This window comes from Ovis canadensis, chromosome 24 (genome assembly GCF_042477335.2).
Source record: "Ovis canadensis isolate MfBH-ARS-UI-01 breed Bighorn chromosome 24, ARS-UI_OviCan_v2, whole genome shotgun sequence".
Taxonomy (NCBI): Eukaryota; Metazoa; Chordata; class Mammalia; order Artiodactyla; family Bovidae; genus Ovis; species Ovis canadensis.
This window is the reverse complement of record NC_091268.1, coordinates 37,716,547-37,735,656: the sequence shown is the minus strand read 5'-3', so window position 1 is coordinate 37,735,656 and position 19,110 is coordinate 37,716,547. Positions and strand designations below refer to the sequence as shown.

Genomic DNA, 19,110 nt, shown 5'->3' with positions numbered 1-19,110 from the left:
TTCTGGTAAAATACAGGACCTCATGCCACTCACTGGTGGGCACTAACCCATCCCTGACTTGAATCAGTTATCCCACCAATTTCACTGCCGTCTCTTCTCTGGCTTCCTCATCTAGCTATTACTTTTATCTGAGTGAACTATGTATCTTAGCTGAATTAAAGCCACTTGGAAATAAAGTAGGATATATAAAGTAGTAGTTCTAAGTAACACAGTAAGTAAGCATGATTATCAAATTTCAAGTGACTAATTCTTATGCAAGAACCAGCAATGATAAAAGCACTCCCTGTCCTCTGCTTTTTAAAAAGAAACAATTTCTACTTATTAAAACTTCATTTTGTTAAAAAGTAAAATAGATGTGAGTTAAGTGTTAGCCATGGTCCAATTACATTCTATCAGTCACTACATGGGAGAACATCAAAAAAATGAAACATAAAAGTTATGTGGGAGATTTTAGTTTAAGCAAATAGAGCTGGATTTACACTGAGAAATGGCCCTGTCTTAGAGGGAGGGCACTCATCACATAACAATGATGGCCACGGGAATAACGAAGAAGGGTGAGACCCACTGGTCACTTATGTGTCTCACCCTGGTTAGTGCTTACGTGCTTCAGAGATATTGCCTTACTCATCCTCAAAACACCACAAGGGGTTCTGTTATTACTCCCATTGGGCAGATGAGGGATTGAATTTCAGAAAGGTTAAGTTACTTGCCACTAGCTAATACGCAGCAGTTATATATTGATTCTAGGATCCGCATTTCTTTTGACATTTTTACCATTGTCTCAGCTGCCACTTTTAAGGGAAATTCCAGATGTAGTACACCACTGAGAGGCAAGTTAGCTTAGAATTCGGGGCTGCTTGATTCATGTTCCAACGTTCCTTCAATTACATGGCAATTTCACCTTCAATTTCAGGTAATCATCAGTCCAGTGTGTACAAAGCTGCAAACTGACCTTTAAGCCAAGGTTAGTCCAAGTTTTAAGAGAAAATCCAATGAAAAGGAAAGGAATCGATGTCACAAAATATCCTTTTACTACTAAGCAGGGGAACATAGATCTGATGTTACTTAAGTTAGAAAACAAGTCTCTCCTAGCTCTTCCTTGTCTAAAATCACTAAACCCTGTCAGTTTTGCTTCCTACATAACTCTTTTTTTCTGTGATTGCAAAGATTTCGGAATCATTTTGTTTTGGGTTCCCTGTAGATAGCATACAGTCAGGTTTTACTTTAGGATTCAATATAAATTTCTTTTAATAAATTAGTTTGACCCACTTACATTAATCAAATCGATAAATATTTGGTTTTAGTTCTTTCATATAACTTTATATGATGCCTTTTACTTCTTTATAAGCAACAGCCCTCAACTCTAAAATAAACGTATTCCTGCTCCTGAACATGGTACTTTTCCCTGGGTGACGAGGGGCAAGGGGTTATATAAACTGGTGAAGAAAACAGAATCATAGGACCGTAAAGTATTACAAATACCCCAGAGCCCAGTCCAACCCTCACTGCTCCACAACTCCGGGGTTAAAGGTCCTTGTCTCCACTCTACTCGCCTGGTGTTTTGACTGTGGAAGGTGCACACAAAAGGCTTAGCACAGCAGGGCTAGGCTGCACATGGCAAAGAGCTCCAAGACGAGCCCTTGATGGCTGCTGGGCTCCTGCAGCTCAGAGGAGCCTGCCAGATAAGAGATCCTTTGCATAACCATGGCCATGCCAGCGTTTATGATAACAACGGGACTTGTGGTGAACATCTGTTCTGTGTATGGCGCCTGGGTCATGCTCTTTTTGTATCAACACACAGGGAACCCAAAACAAAATGATTTGGAAATCTTGGCAATCACAGAAAAAAAGAGTTATGTATGTAGGGTCTGCAGGGTGCTGGAGATTGACGCGCAGGTGTGTTCACGACTATACAACTGACTCCCGATAGAAACTGAGGACACCAAGGCTTCAGTGAGCTTCTCTGCTTGGCAATACTTTGTACACGTTCTCACACACTGTTGCTGGGAGAATCAAGTCCAAGAGATTGCCCCGAGAGGGGACGACAACAGAAAGCTTCTCTTAGTTTCTCCTGGACTCTCTTCTATGCACCTTTTGCCTTTGCTGATTTTAGGCTGTGTTCTTGTGCTGTAACAAACCATAACCATGAGTATTACAGCTTTTCTGAGTTCTATGAGTTCTTTAGGGAAACTAGTATACCTGGGGATCTCTGACACAGACAGTTCTCTTGACTTTGCCCTTTCTTCTCAGCTCCACAACTATCTTACCAGCCTGCTAAGCTTCACTAGATGGAAATAAAAATAGAACCTGTGTAAGACTGCGATGCAAGTTACCACAGCCAGCCAAACCTTTCCCACAGGCCTCTCCCGTCTCCAGCCCATGTCTGACGTGAGCCTGAATACTGCGGCCAGATCACTCCCCCTTAAAAAGTGATCTCTACACCCCTCTGCTACTATTAGAAAAACAGCCCCACTCTCTAGGCATAGAACTACAAATGCAGTAGGGCCAACCAGGTTTTATTAACAAGTGAAGCAAGCTGCCTTTTGAAAAAAAAAAAAATCCCATGGTCCTTCTTCAAGTAAAAACACGATTCCAGGGAAATATTCCTCTGGTTAGGGAGTATAGAAAAATATTTCTCCACCAGTGGGAGGGAAAGTCCAAGTGGGAGGGGAGTGGGAGGAATGAGCGAGTGAGCACAGGGCAGCAGCCACTCAGCTCGGGACGGAGACGGCACTGGAGCTCGGTGCTGGCAGAGCTTTCCATTCAGCGGAGATGCCAGAAATCTGAACACGAAACTCTGTGAATGTTTAAACGGATGCTGGTCCCAAGAAAATTATTTTCAAAATAGTGAGGGTCTAACAGCACGTAACACACAGACCCGCCATTTGGGGATCACTCCCCAAATACATGAAGTTAGATCCCGATTTTATTTTTATAAGGGGGAAAAAACCAAACTGCACCAAAATATTAATAACAGAAATAAAATGATTAACGTTTCCCTTTGTAAAGAAAACAGAAAACAAAGCAAACAAAAAGAATGTGCCTGAGAAGAAGACGCCAAATCTCCACCAGGATGAAAAGATATAGCAAGAGAAGGAAAAGAACCACGGAGCAAACAGGAGGAGTTCAGGGAGAAAATGACAGTATCATCAACCAGAGTGACTACGACACGGAAAAGCGCCTTCACTCAACAGACTGAAAAGCTTAAAAAACAAAAGCACAACCTTTTGAAACCTGAAATTTAGAGGGAATTTAGCCAGCATTTTTTAATAACTGTAAATGGAGTATAACCTCCAAAAACTGTGAATCACTATACTGGACGCTTGTAACTTATGTAATACTGTATAATCAACTCTATATTAAGAAACAAGAATAGGAACTTACACCGAAGCAAAGGAAAAGCAACTTCCTCTTTATTCTGAAGAGAATGTTACTAGAACATGTTCACTAGACTGCTATGTATACAGGTATTAAAGTATTTACTGTCTAAGCTATTTACTAAAAAACTTAAAAATTCACTGCTCACATTCCAGGTTTATGCAGAATTAAACACTAAAATGCATGGTAAAAAAAAATGATAAAAAGCAGGTAAAAGTTTAAAGAAAGAGAACAGAAGACAGGAGCTTTATGCTATCTCATTGCATCCTCAATAGTTTACGCTGTTTCCTTTCCACTTCACAGATGCAAACACTATGCAAGAACTACGATCAAATCCCAAGTCTGACTTCAAAACCTACGCTGCGTGACGACACGCCATTTACACAATGCACGTTATATCCCGCTAAGCCCTGGGTAAGCATACCAAGCACTTGAGAATATGATACATATTATAACAGCAGTGCAAGGAAGGAAATATTTCATTTTTACAAAGAAACTGAGGCTCAGACATGGAAAAATTTATTTTAACGAGAAGACAGACAATCATAAGGTAGAAACACTTCTCTGGGTCTCTGCATCCTGTCTCTCTACCCATTCTCCTCCAGGTTTCTTTATTCCTGGTGGCTCCAAGATTCTGTCTGTATTCCCTTCTATGCTCCATCAGTCTGGGCAACCTCGTCCATGTCCATGACATCAACATTCTGATGAATACCAAATCTTACCCCAGCCCAGATTTTTCTTCTGAATACTAGGCCTCTACTAGGCTTGTCCATGTTGAGCTATTCCAAAATATTAACATCACACTCTAAAATCAAGCCATTATCTGTCCCAGCAGGCCTGTTTCACTTCCTTCATTTCCTCTACCAATAAATGCATTATCGTCCACTCATCCTTTCACCTAGGAAAGGTTCCCCAAGTGCTGCAGTGCGCTCAATGGGACTAGGTAAGCAAAGCACAGCCTCACTCCTCGCTGTGACGGAGACAGGCCTAGATGGATACTAACGTAAGACAGATATGCATAGGAGGTGCTATTCCAGCACAAAGCCTGGAGGAGGCTTCTTGAAAATGACCTTTGAGCCCAGGGTGAGGTATAAGATTGGACTGAGGAAGGAGATAAACACAGGAGGCGCAGAATGAGCGAAGTTAGTTACCCAGTCCCTCTGTCCTTAATTCTAATGCTCCCCTCAAGGCACTCCCTCTTCTCATGTCTGTTTCCCTCCTTCTCACTCTGGCTCCTTTAAGCCTTGGCACCTTTAGATGGCCACGCGTTTCAGCTTTAGAGTGATTTTCAGGCACAGAAGCGTTCCTTGACTGCCCCATGCCTACTACTGCGGCTGTACCCTGCTCCCCCTCTCTCGCTTGGGCTGTCAGCCCCCACACATGCCCGCGTGGCAGAACTCACCAGGCTACCCTGTCTCTGAACTTTTCTCACGCTACCCTTTCCGTGTTTCTCCAGTCCTTTGGCAAACTCTCGAAGACTCGGTTCAGAGGAGCCCCTGTTTAAAGCCTTTGTAGACCTGCCACACCCATGGTTTGTTACTCCTTACTCACTTTTCCAGTGGAGTTACAATCTTATACTGTTTATCCTTTTATATGTATTAATTCTCAGAGCACCTGTCACAGCGAACTCAAGTTGTTTATACGTTTATTTTTGCTACCAAACAATGAGCTCCTCCAGGGCAAGTACTTTTCACCTGCACACTCAACTCTATGCACGTATGTACACCCGAATCTATTTATTCCAGGTGGCTGAGCACAGCTCTTGGAAAGCAGAAAATATTTCATTAACATTTACTAAATGAATGGATAAGAAACTATCAGAAATCAAGTTTTGTTTTCTTTTAATGGTGCAAATCTTTAATCCCTTACATCAGACTGAACTGAATAAATGGTAAGTAGAACATTAAAACAGTAAAAAAGCAAAAAATTAAACGACCATCTAAAGAGGGAATACGTAAAAAAATAAATGTGTACTCTGACCTCTGTTTTTCACAATAGCAAAATACAGGTCTTTTATTTTAACTAAGATTCAATAAATAAAGCACTTTTTAATAATGAGGAAAGGTTCTTAAGAGAATTTAGTTATGAAAATATATATTTAAAAATAAGGCCTAAGTTTAGTATTTGACAGGTTTTAGAAAGTCAGAATATAAGAATGTATCTTATACCATGTTTGCTGGAGTTTTGATCCAAAGATGTGTTCACAGAAATGCTGTCCACTGTAGTCCACTTCCTCAGTCTTGACTGTGGCTCTTTAATACTGTTCATATCCATATTTACATTCAAGTTTGAGTTCAAGCCTAAAAATAGATGACAATTTTTAAAAACCACTTTATAAAAATATAGCGCATCCTCCTTCTGGTACCACAACTTTCATTTTCTAGAAAAACATATGCAGTTAATCTAGTGTTTTCAATCCTGTCTAATGTTCCTTAATAAATATCCTGCAAATGTGGCACAGCCAAATGATTATAGACAAAGGCAAGGGAGGCAGGACAGATACTCTGGGCTCCTGGCCAAGGTCACGCAGAAACGTCGTCAGAAGAAAGAGCCTAGCTAGGGTACCAGAGAAAGTAATACACAGAAATTCTAAAGAGCTAGCTAACACTCAATAATATAAAATTTTAAACCTAAAGAAATTCTGAAGAGCTAGGTAATACTGCATAATATACATTTTTAAACCACAAAACTGTCAGTACTATACTTGCATTAACTGTGGAAAACTAAATTCTCAGGCAGCCAAGTATTTGTTTAGCTACTAAAATATATCTCTTTAGAAATTTCCCAACAGTACCACGCATGAAGAATTACAAATGATCATGTTCATTTGCTAACTTTTGCTTATAAACAACAATTTTCAACTGCCTTACCCACCAAAGGATACTGTTATTTAAAAGTAAAACTGTCCTGCCGTAAGGGCAGGACTGTACCTAAGGGCAAGACGCTTATATCGCAAGGCGCAACTTGATTTGCTTGTGACACGTATCGGCCTTAGATATTCTCTTGGAACAAAGACGGAAATTTCTATCTTAGTCACTGACCATTAAGCCAGTGTTTCTTGAAGTGTGATCCTGGGGACCATCATCTACAGAATATCTGAGATGCTCGTTAAAAATGAAAACTTTCCAATTCCCTGCTTCTACTGCAGAGGGCACAGGTTTGATCCCTAGTTTGGGAACTAAGATACCACAAGTCATGCAGTGAGTCCAAAAAAAAAAAAAGAATTGATGACAGATGTTTTCTTTAGCTGAAATATGCACAGGGTAAGAAATTAAAAGCATATAAATGGGCACATAATGAAAAGTAAGTCAAGATGAGTTCTTAAAAAGTATGTGAGGTTCTATTACTTCTCTGCTTAAATCTTCCCAGTGCTGAAATCCACACTAACATTCCATATGCCATCAAAAAAAAAAAAAAAAAAGGAAATAAATTTTAAAAAAGAAAGAAAACTTTTCAGCAAGAGCCAGAATCTTTGTTTAATATATCCAAATGGTTCTTTAAAGTTTCAAAATAAATGGTTTTTAGATACTGGGTCTGGTGGAGAGTCCATGTGATACTAGGTCAAACTTAAAACTTTAATAATATAAATTCGCTAATATCACCCCTATTTGGAAAAAGTAATTAAATTTACTGCCCTCTGGACTCACCATTTAGACTCAGTAGGCGGAAAGCTTTTCAGGTGAAGGTTTAGACAGTAAATCTCTTAGACTCAGTGGGTCACACGGTCTGAGTGTCTTTATGCAACTCTGTTGTAGCACAAAAGCAGCTAAGAAATACATTAACAAAAGGGCATGGCTGTGTTCCAATAAAATTTTATTTACAAAATCAGGCAGCTAGACAAATTTGACTGATGGACTGTAGTTTGCCAGTGCCTGAGTTAGACAACCACACTGGTGCTTGCCTGGGTTAAAGCAGGCTTCCTAATCAGGGGAAAGTCTCTTGCTCTGAGGCTGGCCAGGATAGAAAGTGCTTATTTAGAAACTTATCTCCTCAGTGGCCCAATCTATATGCTCAGTATGTAATCACACAGTGAGAGTCACTTCCTTTCACTAGTGAGACCAAAACCTCTCAATGTACACCCGAGTATTCTTTCATCACCATACTGCTGTCTCTGGGAGGACATGGCCTCTATGGTATTCGCCAAACAGACAAAGGAATGTAAAAAGATTGCTGCTGCTGCTGCTAAATCACTTCAGTGGTGTCCGACTCTGTGCAACGCCATAGACGGCAGCCCACCAGGGACTGCCAGGTAAGAACACTGGAGTGGGTTGCCATTTCCTTCTCCAATGCATGAAAGTGAAAAGTGAAAGTGAAGTCGGTCAGTCATGTCTGACTCAGCGACCCCATGGACAGCAGCCTACCAGGCTCCTCCGTCCATGGGATTTTCCAGGCAAGAGTACTGGAGTGGGGTGCCATTAGTTCCATCGATGTCCTAGCTGAGTCCATAACGAAACCAGGGAGAGCTGAGTTACGTATCAGGTCCAGCCAACATGAAATGGGAGCAGGGATAACAGCAGGCCCAACCTCCGCCCACAGCCCAGAACATGCTAGTTAACTGAACATCTTCAACAAAGTTGGGCTAGTAACCAAAGAAGCTGGTTTACAAAAGAGAAAGAAATAGGAAAACAAACAGGGTGCGAATGATCAAAGGTCAAAAGATATTCAAAGGCACAAGAAGAAAAGGGACCTAAGGAAGAAGACAAACCTGAAATTCCCAGAGGGAACGAAAAACCTGGAGACATAAGAAGAGAGGGGTTGGGGGGAAGCAAATGTAAATGCAATAAAAGCAATTTCTTCTCTCATCCCTATTACATTTATGCCAGTAATTTACTGTAAACGTTTACGCAATAGTTAAAATCTCAGATGTGACTGTTCCAAGTTATTTCTACAAAACAGCAAAGCTCAAAATTTCTCTGGTGTGCTATAATAATTTCAGTCCTCCCCTCCCCTTCATACCTTATAATGAAGATATCTGAGTCTTAAGGCTATAATAATTTCAGTCCTCCCCTCCCCTTCATACCCTATAATGAAGATATCTGAGTCTTAAAAAGAAATATATGTAATGTTAACTCATTTCAAATGAGCATCTGACTCTCTCTGACCCCATGGACTGCAGCCCACCAGGCTCCTCTGTCCGTGGGATTTCCCAGGCAAGAATACCGAAGTGGGCTGCCATTTCCTTCTCCAGGGGATCTTCCTGACCCAGGGATCGAACCACGTCTCTTGCATCTCCTGCACTAGCAGGTGGATTCTTACCACTGCACCAACGGGGCATGGGCTTCGTGGAATGTGTAATTTTCTTGAACAGAGAGAGACGTTCCTGAAGTAAGGAGAGAGGCTAATGCTAGAAGAAGTGTGGCCACTCAGAGATGGAGCAGCTAAAGAACCACGTGGCGCTCATGAGAGAAAAACTGGACAGGTCAGAAAGCAAGAGCTCAACTTGTGATCACCAAGCACCAGCCCAATGCTTTGGCCAAGGAGAAACCCACCTATAGGGAAGTTGCTGAAAGCATTTATTGGTGACGGCCCTTTTTGCAGCTCAGGTGTAGTGTGGGGCATGACATTTTCAAGGAAAGACTTCATGGCTGGCTGATGGAGTGACTGCTGCTGAGATGGCGGAGTTTGCTGCTTCACCAACAGGTTTGGATCAAGCTGACGAGATTGTTGCATCATCTGCTGCTGCACACTAAGAGGTCGACCCTTAAAAAGACAAAATGATTGGGGAAAATTGGGGAGATAAGTCTTTACGGATATCTTCGAGCCCCCCTTCATTTTTGAATTCAGTTCCTTCTCATCAGGAAGGTGAAGAATCACTGTCCACCAGTTAATAAGACTTCCAGGCAGACAGAAGACTTAATAGTGTTTTCCATTATATTTTAATAAAGGCATTTCAACTGCTTTGTCAATGGAATTGATCTAAGTTGAGTGTGAGCAAAGCAAGGGGAAGGACCACATCTACCTGCTGGTCTTGCTGCTGCCGGTTCCCAGAAGGCACGCTTCTCTGACTCTGCGCCCTTTGCTGCTGCGCTAACAATCGCTGGAAGGAAAAGTGCAAACAGGTCGTCAGCATCACATCATCACAGACAAGCGTGCCGCAGAGTGACTGTGGCAGAGGGACCTACAAAGGCATGGCTCCATCGAGTTGATGCATCACGCCCTGCCTCATCCAGTGCCATCTCTTGTTTGGACTCGCTGGCCTCCAGCCATTCTGGTGAATTCAGTCCTTTGCTCGATCCAAACTTCCACTTCATCAGGTAAACGTTTCCCAATCATCCTACTCTCACGGCCACTCCAGACTTGGCTGGGCTTGCTCACACCACATCTTGCCCTTCCAGTTTACCATCTGCCTTCACTTAAGAGACCAGAAGCTCCCTGAGGGCCACGACTCTGCCCACTCTGCCTACTGAAAAGCACTTTCTGCGCAGACTCTAGTGTGGAGTTCACAGTAGACAACGAGCGTACGCTGAGTAAGGCTGTGATTCTATTCCACTCACCTGTAACTGGGAGATCTGAGAAAGCTGGTTTAGTTGGGATAGCTGGTTCAGCATGGCTACCTGCTGAGGGCCAAAGAGCGGATTCAGGCCACCGTTGTTTGGTGCATACTTCAGCAATGAAACTGGAACCTGAGGATCACAATGGTGAGTTAACTATGTTGATAAAAGAAACTCAAGCTCACAATACACAAAACACAGTAGAGAGTCTAGTGGAGAAGCTTATTCACCTGAGGGGAGAGTAATGGAGGAGGCACTTGAGCACGGAGACTAGGCTGAGATGAACTGAGAGGTTGTGCTGGAGGCTGCTGCATGCCCCGGGGTTGTGCTGCTGTGTTTCCAACACCGAACATACTGGGATTGCCATTCTACGAAAACAAACCGCCACCACCAAATAACACTGGGATCCTTTAGGGACTAACATCCCATTACCACACACTGTAATTCTGATTTAAACACAGCAACTACATGTAAGAGAGCTCTTATTACTTATACAAATCAACAGAGAGCCTGAAATACACGTGTGGACTTACCTGTCTAACAGAATTCAAGTTTTGCATACCCAGCCCTGCTATGGAGCCCAGGGCCTGGTTAGGTAGTGCACTATTTGAAGGGGGAAGCTTCATGCTTTGACTGGACATAAACTGCATGTTTTGGGATTCATCTGCTACAATGCCATCCTGATTGGACAGACAGAAAGACGTGCAACACCAGCCAAGCAAACAAGTGGAAGGGAGAAATCATTGCAGCAACAGGAGAGAAGTCACATGACATTCCAGCATCAACAGGAAACAGGTAGAGAACAGAAGAGATCAGATTAGTGTTAATTCTAGAGCACACAAAAAGAACCAAACATATTTTACAGGGTTAAGAGGAAAATATGAATACAATCCCTGTAATCAACTGCGACATAAAAGGACAGTGAACTACAAGCCCAGTAATATTTGGAACTGGGTCAGAGCACTTCATATTATATTAAATGTTCTAAACTATTAATGAGAAATTATGCTATGAAGTGTATTGCTTTCTTGGCCACAGGGGTAAAACAAGACAGAAAACAGACAGACAACTTACCTTATCAAAATAAGGACTGCGCTCCATGGAAGACTCTTTGGAAATCTGAGGCCGAGAACCAGGGCCTTTCCCGACCGTTCGATTGTAATCACCAATATTTAGGCTATGTTTCTCTATCTCCATTCGTTTGTCTTGTAACATTCCTAACAAATGCAGGAAATTATGTCATCAAGTAGGCAGAGAATTAACCTATTTAGTTCCAGATAAATTTACAATAGAAAGAGAAATACTTCCAAACCAAAATGACTTCCGCCTTGACACGTGAAAAATGCGTAGCATTTAATAAACCTTATATTCCTCACACGTTAGGTTTAGCAGACACTATTATTTTATTGAACCAAATAACTTGACAACAGACTAGTAAAGAGAAAGGTAAGATATCGCTGGTCATCTCAAATCTGCTTAGTTTTATAACAACACAGTTTCCAGTAACAAACAACAGGAACAGCACCGTGACTAACCATCACCCAGCAGATGCTTACAATGTGCCAGGCACTGCTGTGAACTCTACTATCATCACCCCATTCAGCAGATGGGAAAGATCTTCCTCTCCCTAAGGGCTTGCTCTGCTCTCCTCACTGACTTTTCTGCAATAAATATGACCTCCTCTCCTCTCATGGTATCCCTGTGTCTAGCAACAATCTGTGCTTGGAACAGCTAGCTCCCAGGCTACCATCCTAAACAAAGCTCTAACTTCACATCCTTATCACATTATGCCTGTCTGGAGTCCTCCTCTCTCCAAGCTGAGCCCACTTCTTTGTTTCTTTAATGTTGGGATGTACTCAGTATGTTCAAGGTCTCAGTCTTTCAACTCTCTTCAAACTGGCCTCCCTTAGGCTTATTCACCATCAAGGTGATCCTCAAATACCAACGTCTACTCTGACCTGACGCCTGTGCTCAGTGGCACATCTTCAACCGCCTGCTGGGCACCGTCACTTGAATGCCCCTTCGTCACTTCTAACCGGAAAAACCAAGCACGATATTGCCCTTCGATCTCATGGGGCTCAGAGGCAGTCTTTGCTCTCCTAGTCACACAAACTTGAGACCTTGGTTTTCAACTTGTTAAAACTACAGTCCATTCCCTTGTTCCTTAGGCTCCATCCTCAGATCTCACCCACAATTTCTTTGCAACTGCTGTCCTCCTTTGAGAGAGCTGCTGCTGTTGCCACCATGACACACCCACCTTTACCACCCTCATTTTAGGCGAGTGGAAAGGAAAAATTTTTAACAAAAGGAAGTAGAGTCACGCAGTCATGTCTGACTCTTGTGACTCCATGAATTATAGCCCACCAGGTTCCTCTGTCCATGGGATTCTCCAGGCAAGAATACTGGATTGAGTTGCCATTCCCTTCTCCAGGGGATCTTCTCGACCCAGGGACTGAACCTGGGGCTGCTGCATTGCAAGCAAATTCTTTACTGTCTGAGCCACCAAAAGGAAAGTATTCTTCAATAAGCATTTGCAACAAATTCTTTCCTGTTCCCTTTCCCTCTGTTAATTCACTGAAACATCCAAGATAGCCATTTTCAACTCTTTTCCTCACTTTTGACATCTAACCTAGGCAACTTTTCTCTCAAATCTCTAAGTTGTTCTTTCCTAAAAATCCACATTATTTTTGCCTACCTAATAAAATCTTTTTTAAAAAAGGTAGTGTGATACATCCTCTCCCCAAACCATTCCTCCATTCGGCATCACTTCAGAAACCATCTGAGCTCCAAATGTGGCAGCCTTCCCTTGACCAATCGTTTAAGAAGGCCCTTAGCCCTTGGCTAAGTTACCAGTGACACTCCTCCTAACCTCCAGGGTCAAATCCATACCAGGACAATCACTTGTTCCATTTCTCGTGGTATCTTTCCTTAAATGCCATTTTTTGCCCCTGGACTTTGTCTTTGGTCTATCACTCTAAGCCGCTAGTCAACCCCTCCTTTTTTTTAACTTTTTAAATTTTTTGGCCACACCACGCAGCTTGCAGGACCTTAGTTCCCCAACCAGAGAACCGAGGCCCATGGCCGTGAAAGCACAGAGTCCTAACTGCTGGACCGGCAGGGAATTCCCTCCATAACCTATTTTTGAAGCTGTACTACCATTAATGTCTAATTAATTATACTTATTATCTCCAGCCCTACCTTTTATAAGCTCCACACCCAGATTTTTTTTTTTTTACTAGTTACTGGATATCACCACATGATTTTCATAGCAACTCTGAACTCAGCAATCTTGTCTATCCAACCTATTATGTATTTCCTATCTCAAATAATGGCAGTTACTGGTTTCTTGTCTCTCAGCTCCAAATTCACCCTTGTTGACTGCTCTCTGAAACTGTATCTGGGCTCTACATTTTCTTCCTTTGCCAACTGGCACTGAGGTTTTATCAGCAAGGGGCACTGGAGAGACGCTGCAGGCAGAAGTTTTGCCTACTTGCTCTTGGAGGCTTTGGCAGTGCTTCCAGCTTCTCCTGTGCCCTACCCTCGCAGTTCAGGGTGGTGAGCCTCACCGGAGGCCAGCTTCTACCACCATTCCCAAATACCTCCAAGCAGATCTGTAGCAGTGTCTATGGTGACACAGCCCTCCATGAGCAGCTTGTCCCAGTGCCCTAGAAGGGTAATTGCCAGCAAGTCCCAACAACATAGCATCCCAGCAACTTCTCTTGCCATTCAGTGAGTCATGTGGGAGGGAGGGCCTTGTCCTCATAGGAACAGACACATATTCTGGATATGGATTTCCCCCCACCCCCCCCTTACCATCCATGGTCTCACAGAGGCCTTATCCATCACTCCTCACAGCACTGTCTGGTCAAGAACTCATTTCATAGCAAAGAAAAGAGTAATAATGCGCTTAACTGGTCTTACCACAGATATCCAAAAGTAGCTAGCCAAACTGAAAGGTAGAAGTGGTTACTGAAGACTCAGGTACAAAGCAAACTGAGAGACAACACCCTAAAAGGACGCAGCAAGAACCCAAAGGTGAAAGCAGAAGTGGCTTCTCTCACCATTCACCTAATTAGCAACAATTCTGCGTGTTACCTGCTGCTCACCTATGTTAGCTGTACAGGCCACTTTCTTCTTTCTCTTCGCTTTTTCCATTTTTAAGCTGCTGACAGTTGACTTTTACAATTTAGTCTCTAGGTTACTTCTTGTATCAGCTATTCATATATTCTTAGGAGGTCCTGTTATTATCTCTTCCTAGCCAATCCCTCATCAATCTAACAGTAATTCTTTACATCTGTATTAAACTTCGCCTGTTCAAATTACTACATGGTCCCTCTCCTCCATCTGAACTTAGACTAAACCAGTAACACTACCACCTACAAAACTGTCCAGACAAGAAGGCTGGGAATTATCTTTTACCATACCCTTGTGCTCATCCTCTCTAACAAACTGGTTCAAACAAATTATCAACTTGTACTGATTCTGATCCCTATCTCTCCACTGAATTAAGATTGTCCCCACCAACTGTCTTAGCGAAGAGCTATGAAAATTCTCACCAGCTACAGCAACAAAATCTCTAACTGGTTTGCTATGCTTAGTAACTTTTAGTCTTCCTTCGCTGCCAATGTTTTCTGTCCCAAGATTTTCAATCTACAGCCATGATTATTTTTCTAAAACATAAATCCAAATCATTCCATTCTCCTGCTTACAATTCTTTAATCTCTTATTTTCAGAATAAAGCTCAGACACCCAAGTGCCATATGATTTAGCCCTCACCTCGTTTTCTAGCAAATCCACCTAGGAACAGCTTTTACTGACAGCACATTCCCACCACCACAGTCAGTTTCTATCTATTCTTCAACTACAGGGAACTACTTGCCATTTCTCCAATATGGCTTCAGATGCTTCTGTCACTGTATCTGGGCCTTTGTAAAAAGTTTTCCCTAAATTAAGAAAGACTGTCTCACCCAACCTGGATAACTTATTCTTGACAGGACTAAATCTGCAGTAACCAAAGACCAGCAGTACCATTAGCTTAGATTTGCACAGTGATTTACACTTTAAAAGGCACACCAAATCGCATAATCCCCACATTCTAATGTACGCCAAAGAGAACAGAACACTGAAGCAGAAACCCAGAGCTCCCTCTCCTGGTTGAGGTCAATGCTCTTTCAGTTGGATTATGTCACAGGTGAGTCTCCCTATCAATGATGAATATGAAACTCAAGCTGATTTAATTTTTTCTCACCTCCAGAAAGGTCCATCTTATTGCTCTGTACATTTTCTTCTGGCGAGTCTCTCTGAAAAAGAAAAAAGTAGCTTGTCAGTTGACCTTAACTTGCAAACGAAAATAAAAGTGAAGCATTTTACTTTATTTAATTATTTGTGAAATTTAAGTGGATCATAAAACCTCATTTTTCATTGCCTCACATGATAAAAAACAATAAAAGAAAATATGTGATCAGTATTTTTAGCTGTAACTATAAAAATAAATAATTCATGGAAAATTTTATTCTAACCTCAGCATATTCATAGCGACTCAGAGAACAATTAAAGAAAACAAAAAAATGAAATTAGGGTAAGTTTATGAACCACCATTAAAAGGGGAGGAGGTTGCTAAGAAAACATACTTACCGAAAAACTGATATTTGAAAACTGTTTAACAAATGGATTTATCCATGCTTCTTCTTGTTTGTTTCCACCTTTCATCATTCCCTTTGTAAAATAAAAGAGCAGAAAGATGCCATGGCCATCTCTATTTATCTGGGTATAGTGATGGATTAATTAAACTTCAAGACAACTCCCAACTCTCATTTTTAGCCAATAATTTCTCCTCCAACCAACTCTTCTCACAGAGTTGTTAATAATTAAAAATCAACTTATTTGATTTTCAACTTCCTTTGCTCTAGTCCTCTGGTATAGCTGTAATGCACAGAGAAATCTCTAAGGGCAAGCAGTCAGAAGGAAAAGACAGAAGCAAAGGGCCTTGATGACCCACAGAAAGTAAACAGGTCCTCTGGATAATGGAGAACTGTTCATCAGACAGTTTCCAATACACAAGTGGACTGTGTTCTAAAAAATTAATTATAATTTGGATTTGTAGAATTCTCACACCAAAGCAAAGTAAAAATAGTCACTAGGCTCTCAGGTTAGTCCAAAGAAACCAATTAAAACCATAATTTAATTATGCTATGTGCACTGTACTGAAAAAACACCATATGTTTCCATAAGAAAGAGTATTTTAAAATTCCAATTTCTGTTGCCAAGAACACAATATCCCCAGCAGCAACTAAAGCTGGGATTCTTCCTACTTGGTGTTGGCTTTCCGTGGCTGGTTGGGGTATAAGGTACGGAAACCACTTGGAAACATGAGCCGAGAGAACAAATGGCCCACGATTAGCAGCCTGGTAGACAGGGAGGCTGGAAGCCACAGAGACCAAGGCCGCCCATAAATGATCACAGAACCATTCTCAGTTTGCTGCCATAATTTCCCTAGCCTGTTGCTACTACCTGTTCCTTCTGACTGTGGAACAGAACACAGCTTCGTAATTTCCCCTTGAAAGCAGGTCTCTGAAGCAAGCATCTAACCCTTTCCAAGGTTTCTGAAGTTGACTTTGATTCCTTTTCCTCTTTTACTCCCACCCCATACTTAACTGGTTGCTAAAATCTGTCTCTTTAATCCCAAATGTCTCTCAAATCAGTCCCTTCTACTAAATATTTATTTCTGCTTCCCAATTCAGGCCATCCTTTCTAACCTGAATGAATGCAGAAGTTTCCTAAATGAGATCATTAACTTTGGTCTTTCTCCCAATTTTAAAAACCAAACTGATGCTGCCTTTTATTCAGTTTGATTGGCTCCATACATTATGCTAAATAAAGTTCAAATTATCTGGCATGCTACTGAAAACACTTTAGTATCTGCCCCTAATCTAACTGTGGAGTAGACTGTCACCTCTTCCCCCCAACAGTCTGTATTTCAGGCTACCACTTTTCCTAACACATCCCACTCCCAGGCATCTTCGAAACTCAAGCTAACACTCCTTAGAGCACTCCTCACACCCCCATACGAAACCCTGAGCTCCCTGAAGTATGCACTTATCCTAGTGTTTTTGAACCCCCAGCACTAAGCACAGTACCTGGCACACAGCAGAGGCTAAATAAATATTTGCAGTTGCTTTCTAAAAGATTTTTACTAGTAGAAACAAAGGAGAAAGAGTAAAAAGGCTACACACCCTTTCCCTTCTCCTTTTTTTGCCACTCAGACCCTGTAAGGAAAGACAAAGTCACAAAACAGCATGGTCCAGTGGGAAGAACACAGGGTTTGGAACTGGAAGACCTAAACTTAAATCCTTGCTCTGTCACTAGTTATGCAACTTGGGGCAAGCCACCACCTTTTCCAGTTTCAAACTCCTTATCAGTATTCTATCTCAGAAGGTTATGAGGATCAAATGATTTATGTAAAATACGGGAAAATGATTCATACACTATATGGTGAGGCAACAGGCAATTGCAGCCCAATGAAGAAAAGTCTTCAAAATGAAAATGACAGGTCCTAGACTTAGAGCCCCAGGCTCAAAAGGGAGGGACCCTGGCCATGGGCTACTGGTATCTGACTTCTGAGGTCCCTCAAAAAGAATTCATTCTCAAACAGGTTGGAAAGGATGTATCAGAATCACCTGGGGGGACTAAGCACATATTCTGAAAATGAGCCCCAAGAAAATCTGACACTAGTCTTCTCAAACTTGGCTCTGCATCAGAAACACTTGGCGAGTTTGTTGAGAACAAGAAACTTGGCTCAATTTCCAAATCAACAGTAGGCCTAGGGTATAGGAAATTACACTTTTAACAAAGGCCTTACAATTCTGATGCAGAGCCAGGTCTGGAATAAGGTTTGTCTACATATAAAAGCAAAACCAAGCGCTCTACTCATTCCTAGAGATTTCAGTCCCAGGACCTTACTGAGTAGAGAAGGGACGAAGATGGGGGATGAATAAGGAGCACGGAAACTCTGGGTAACGAGGAGGCTCGGGGCTCCAGGCAAGGCGGTGGAATGGGAGATGGACTGGCAGTGGGACAGGAGGCGTCAGCATGGAGGTCTGCCCTTCTCTTCATCCTCCCCACTGCAGGCACCATCCTGGGGTGAGGGGTTGTCCCAGGTAGCACTGGTGGAGGGGGAGGAGGCGAGAGATGCCAAGCTGTAGCCGTGGGGAGAAAGGACCTTCCTGTGGTCCTAGGTCTCTCTAGGTGGCCGCCCACACAGGAAGCTCTACCTAAGCTGGGGACTGCCTGGACTATACTGACTGCCATAAGTGGGCAGGCAAGCACGTAATCTTCTGTGGGGACACTACCTTTGGAATTTAAAGTTTCAAGGGCTTTGCCCTTGAAATGTTTACCTTCGAAGACATTTTCTTTGTATATGGTGGCCAATTTAAAGATGAATTAAGCTCTTGAGATGAATTACTATTCCACATTCCAATCTCTACATCTTCTTCCTCTTCCCAGCCAGTGGGGCGATTTCCAGGCAAGGGCATATCATCACCACACCAGCCGTCTTGCATAGATTTTGGCCCTGATTGTGGATTTGTGACAAAAAGAAACATGCTACAGTCAAACAATTCTTTCCGGAGGATGAGCACTCATTAACGGGGCAGAGCGGGGGACAACCTAGAGACCCTCTTTCATTTCCCTTCCCAGGTTTGCATGGCAAAAATGTATGTTAAATACTGAGCTAAAAGCTAAACAAGAATTTATTTTTAGTAACATTTTCAATAAAACACTTCTCATGCTTTTACAAATCAGAGGGTTCCTAAACATGGGACATTGGTGGCATTCATGTTTGTATTTGCTTAGGGCCACGAGGATGAATGGAATTTTTAAAAATTCATCTTAATACATATTTTTAAAGAGAATGGCCCAAAAGTGCAGCATGCAGGTCAGAAGCAAAAAGTATCTCATCACTATACTTGGTCTTTGGAATCCCTACAAGAATAGTAACAATGTCTGCCTGAATATTAAGGGTCCTTCCTGAACTCTGCTCATTATCTGTACAGTATTTAGGGACCTGTCTGGTACCTGAGCCAGACCACTTGGATATGTGTCCCCAAGACTATTATACTCAGTCTCTTGTGCTGGATAGCATGAAAGTTGCTTGACAATTACAATAATATGTGGATACATTATCAACGTCATAAACGTTATCCAATTACTTAATTACAGTCAATGAGATCACCACTGCTATCCA

General features: G+C 42.1%; 1 protein-coding gene across 4 annotated transcripts in view; it reads right to left on the bottom strand.

Moving 5' to 3' along the window:
* TNRC6A (trinucleotide repeat containing adaptor 6A) overlaps window positions 1-19,110 on the bottom strand; it is a 97,930-nt gene that overhangs the window by 11,876 nt on the left and 66,944 nt on the right. For all 4 annotated transcript variants that reach the window (XM_069570369.1, XM_069570370.1, XM_069570372.1 and 1 more), the window contains 10 exons: window positions 18,263-18,438; window positions 17,102-17,134; window positions 15,504-15,584; window positions 15,118-15,169; window positions 10,944-11,086; window positions 10,100-10,237; window positions 9,873-10,001; window positions 9,338-9,415; window positions 8,868-9,078; window positions 5,547-5,678 (listed from right to left, as the gene is read on the bottom strand). In XM_069570369.1, coding sequence (XP_069426470.1) covers window positions 5,547-5,678; window positions 8,868-9,078; window positions 9,338-9,415; window positions 9,873-10,001; window positions 10,100-10,237; window positions 10,944-11,086; window positions 15,118-15,169; window positions 15,504-15,584; window positions 17,102-17,134; window positions 18,263-18,438 — 1,173 coding nt within the window. The remainder of the gene's footprint in view (window positions 1-5,546; window positions 5,679-8,867; window positions 9,079-9,337; window positions 9,416-9,872; window positions 10,002-10,099; window positions 10,238-10,943; window positions 11,087-15,117; window positions 15,170-15,503; window positions 15,585-17,101; window positions 17,135-18,262; window positions 18,439-19,110) is intronic.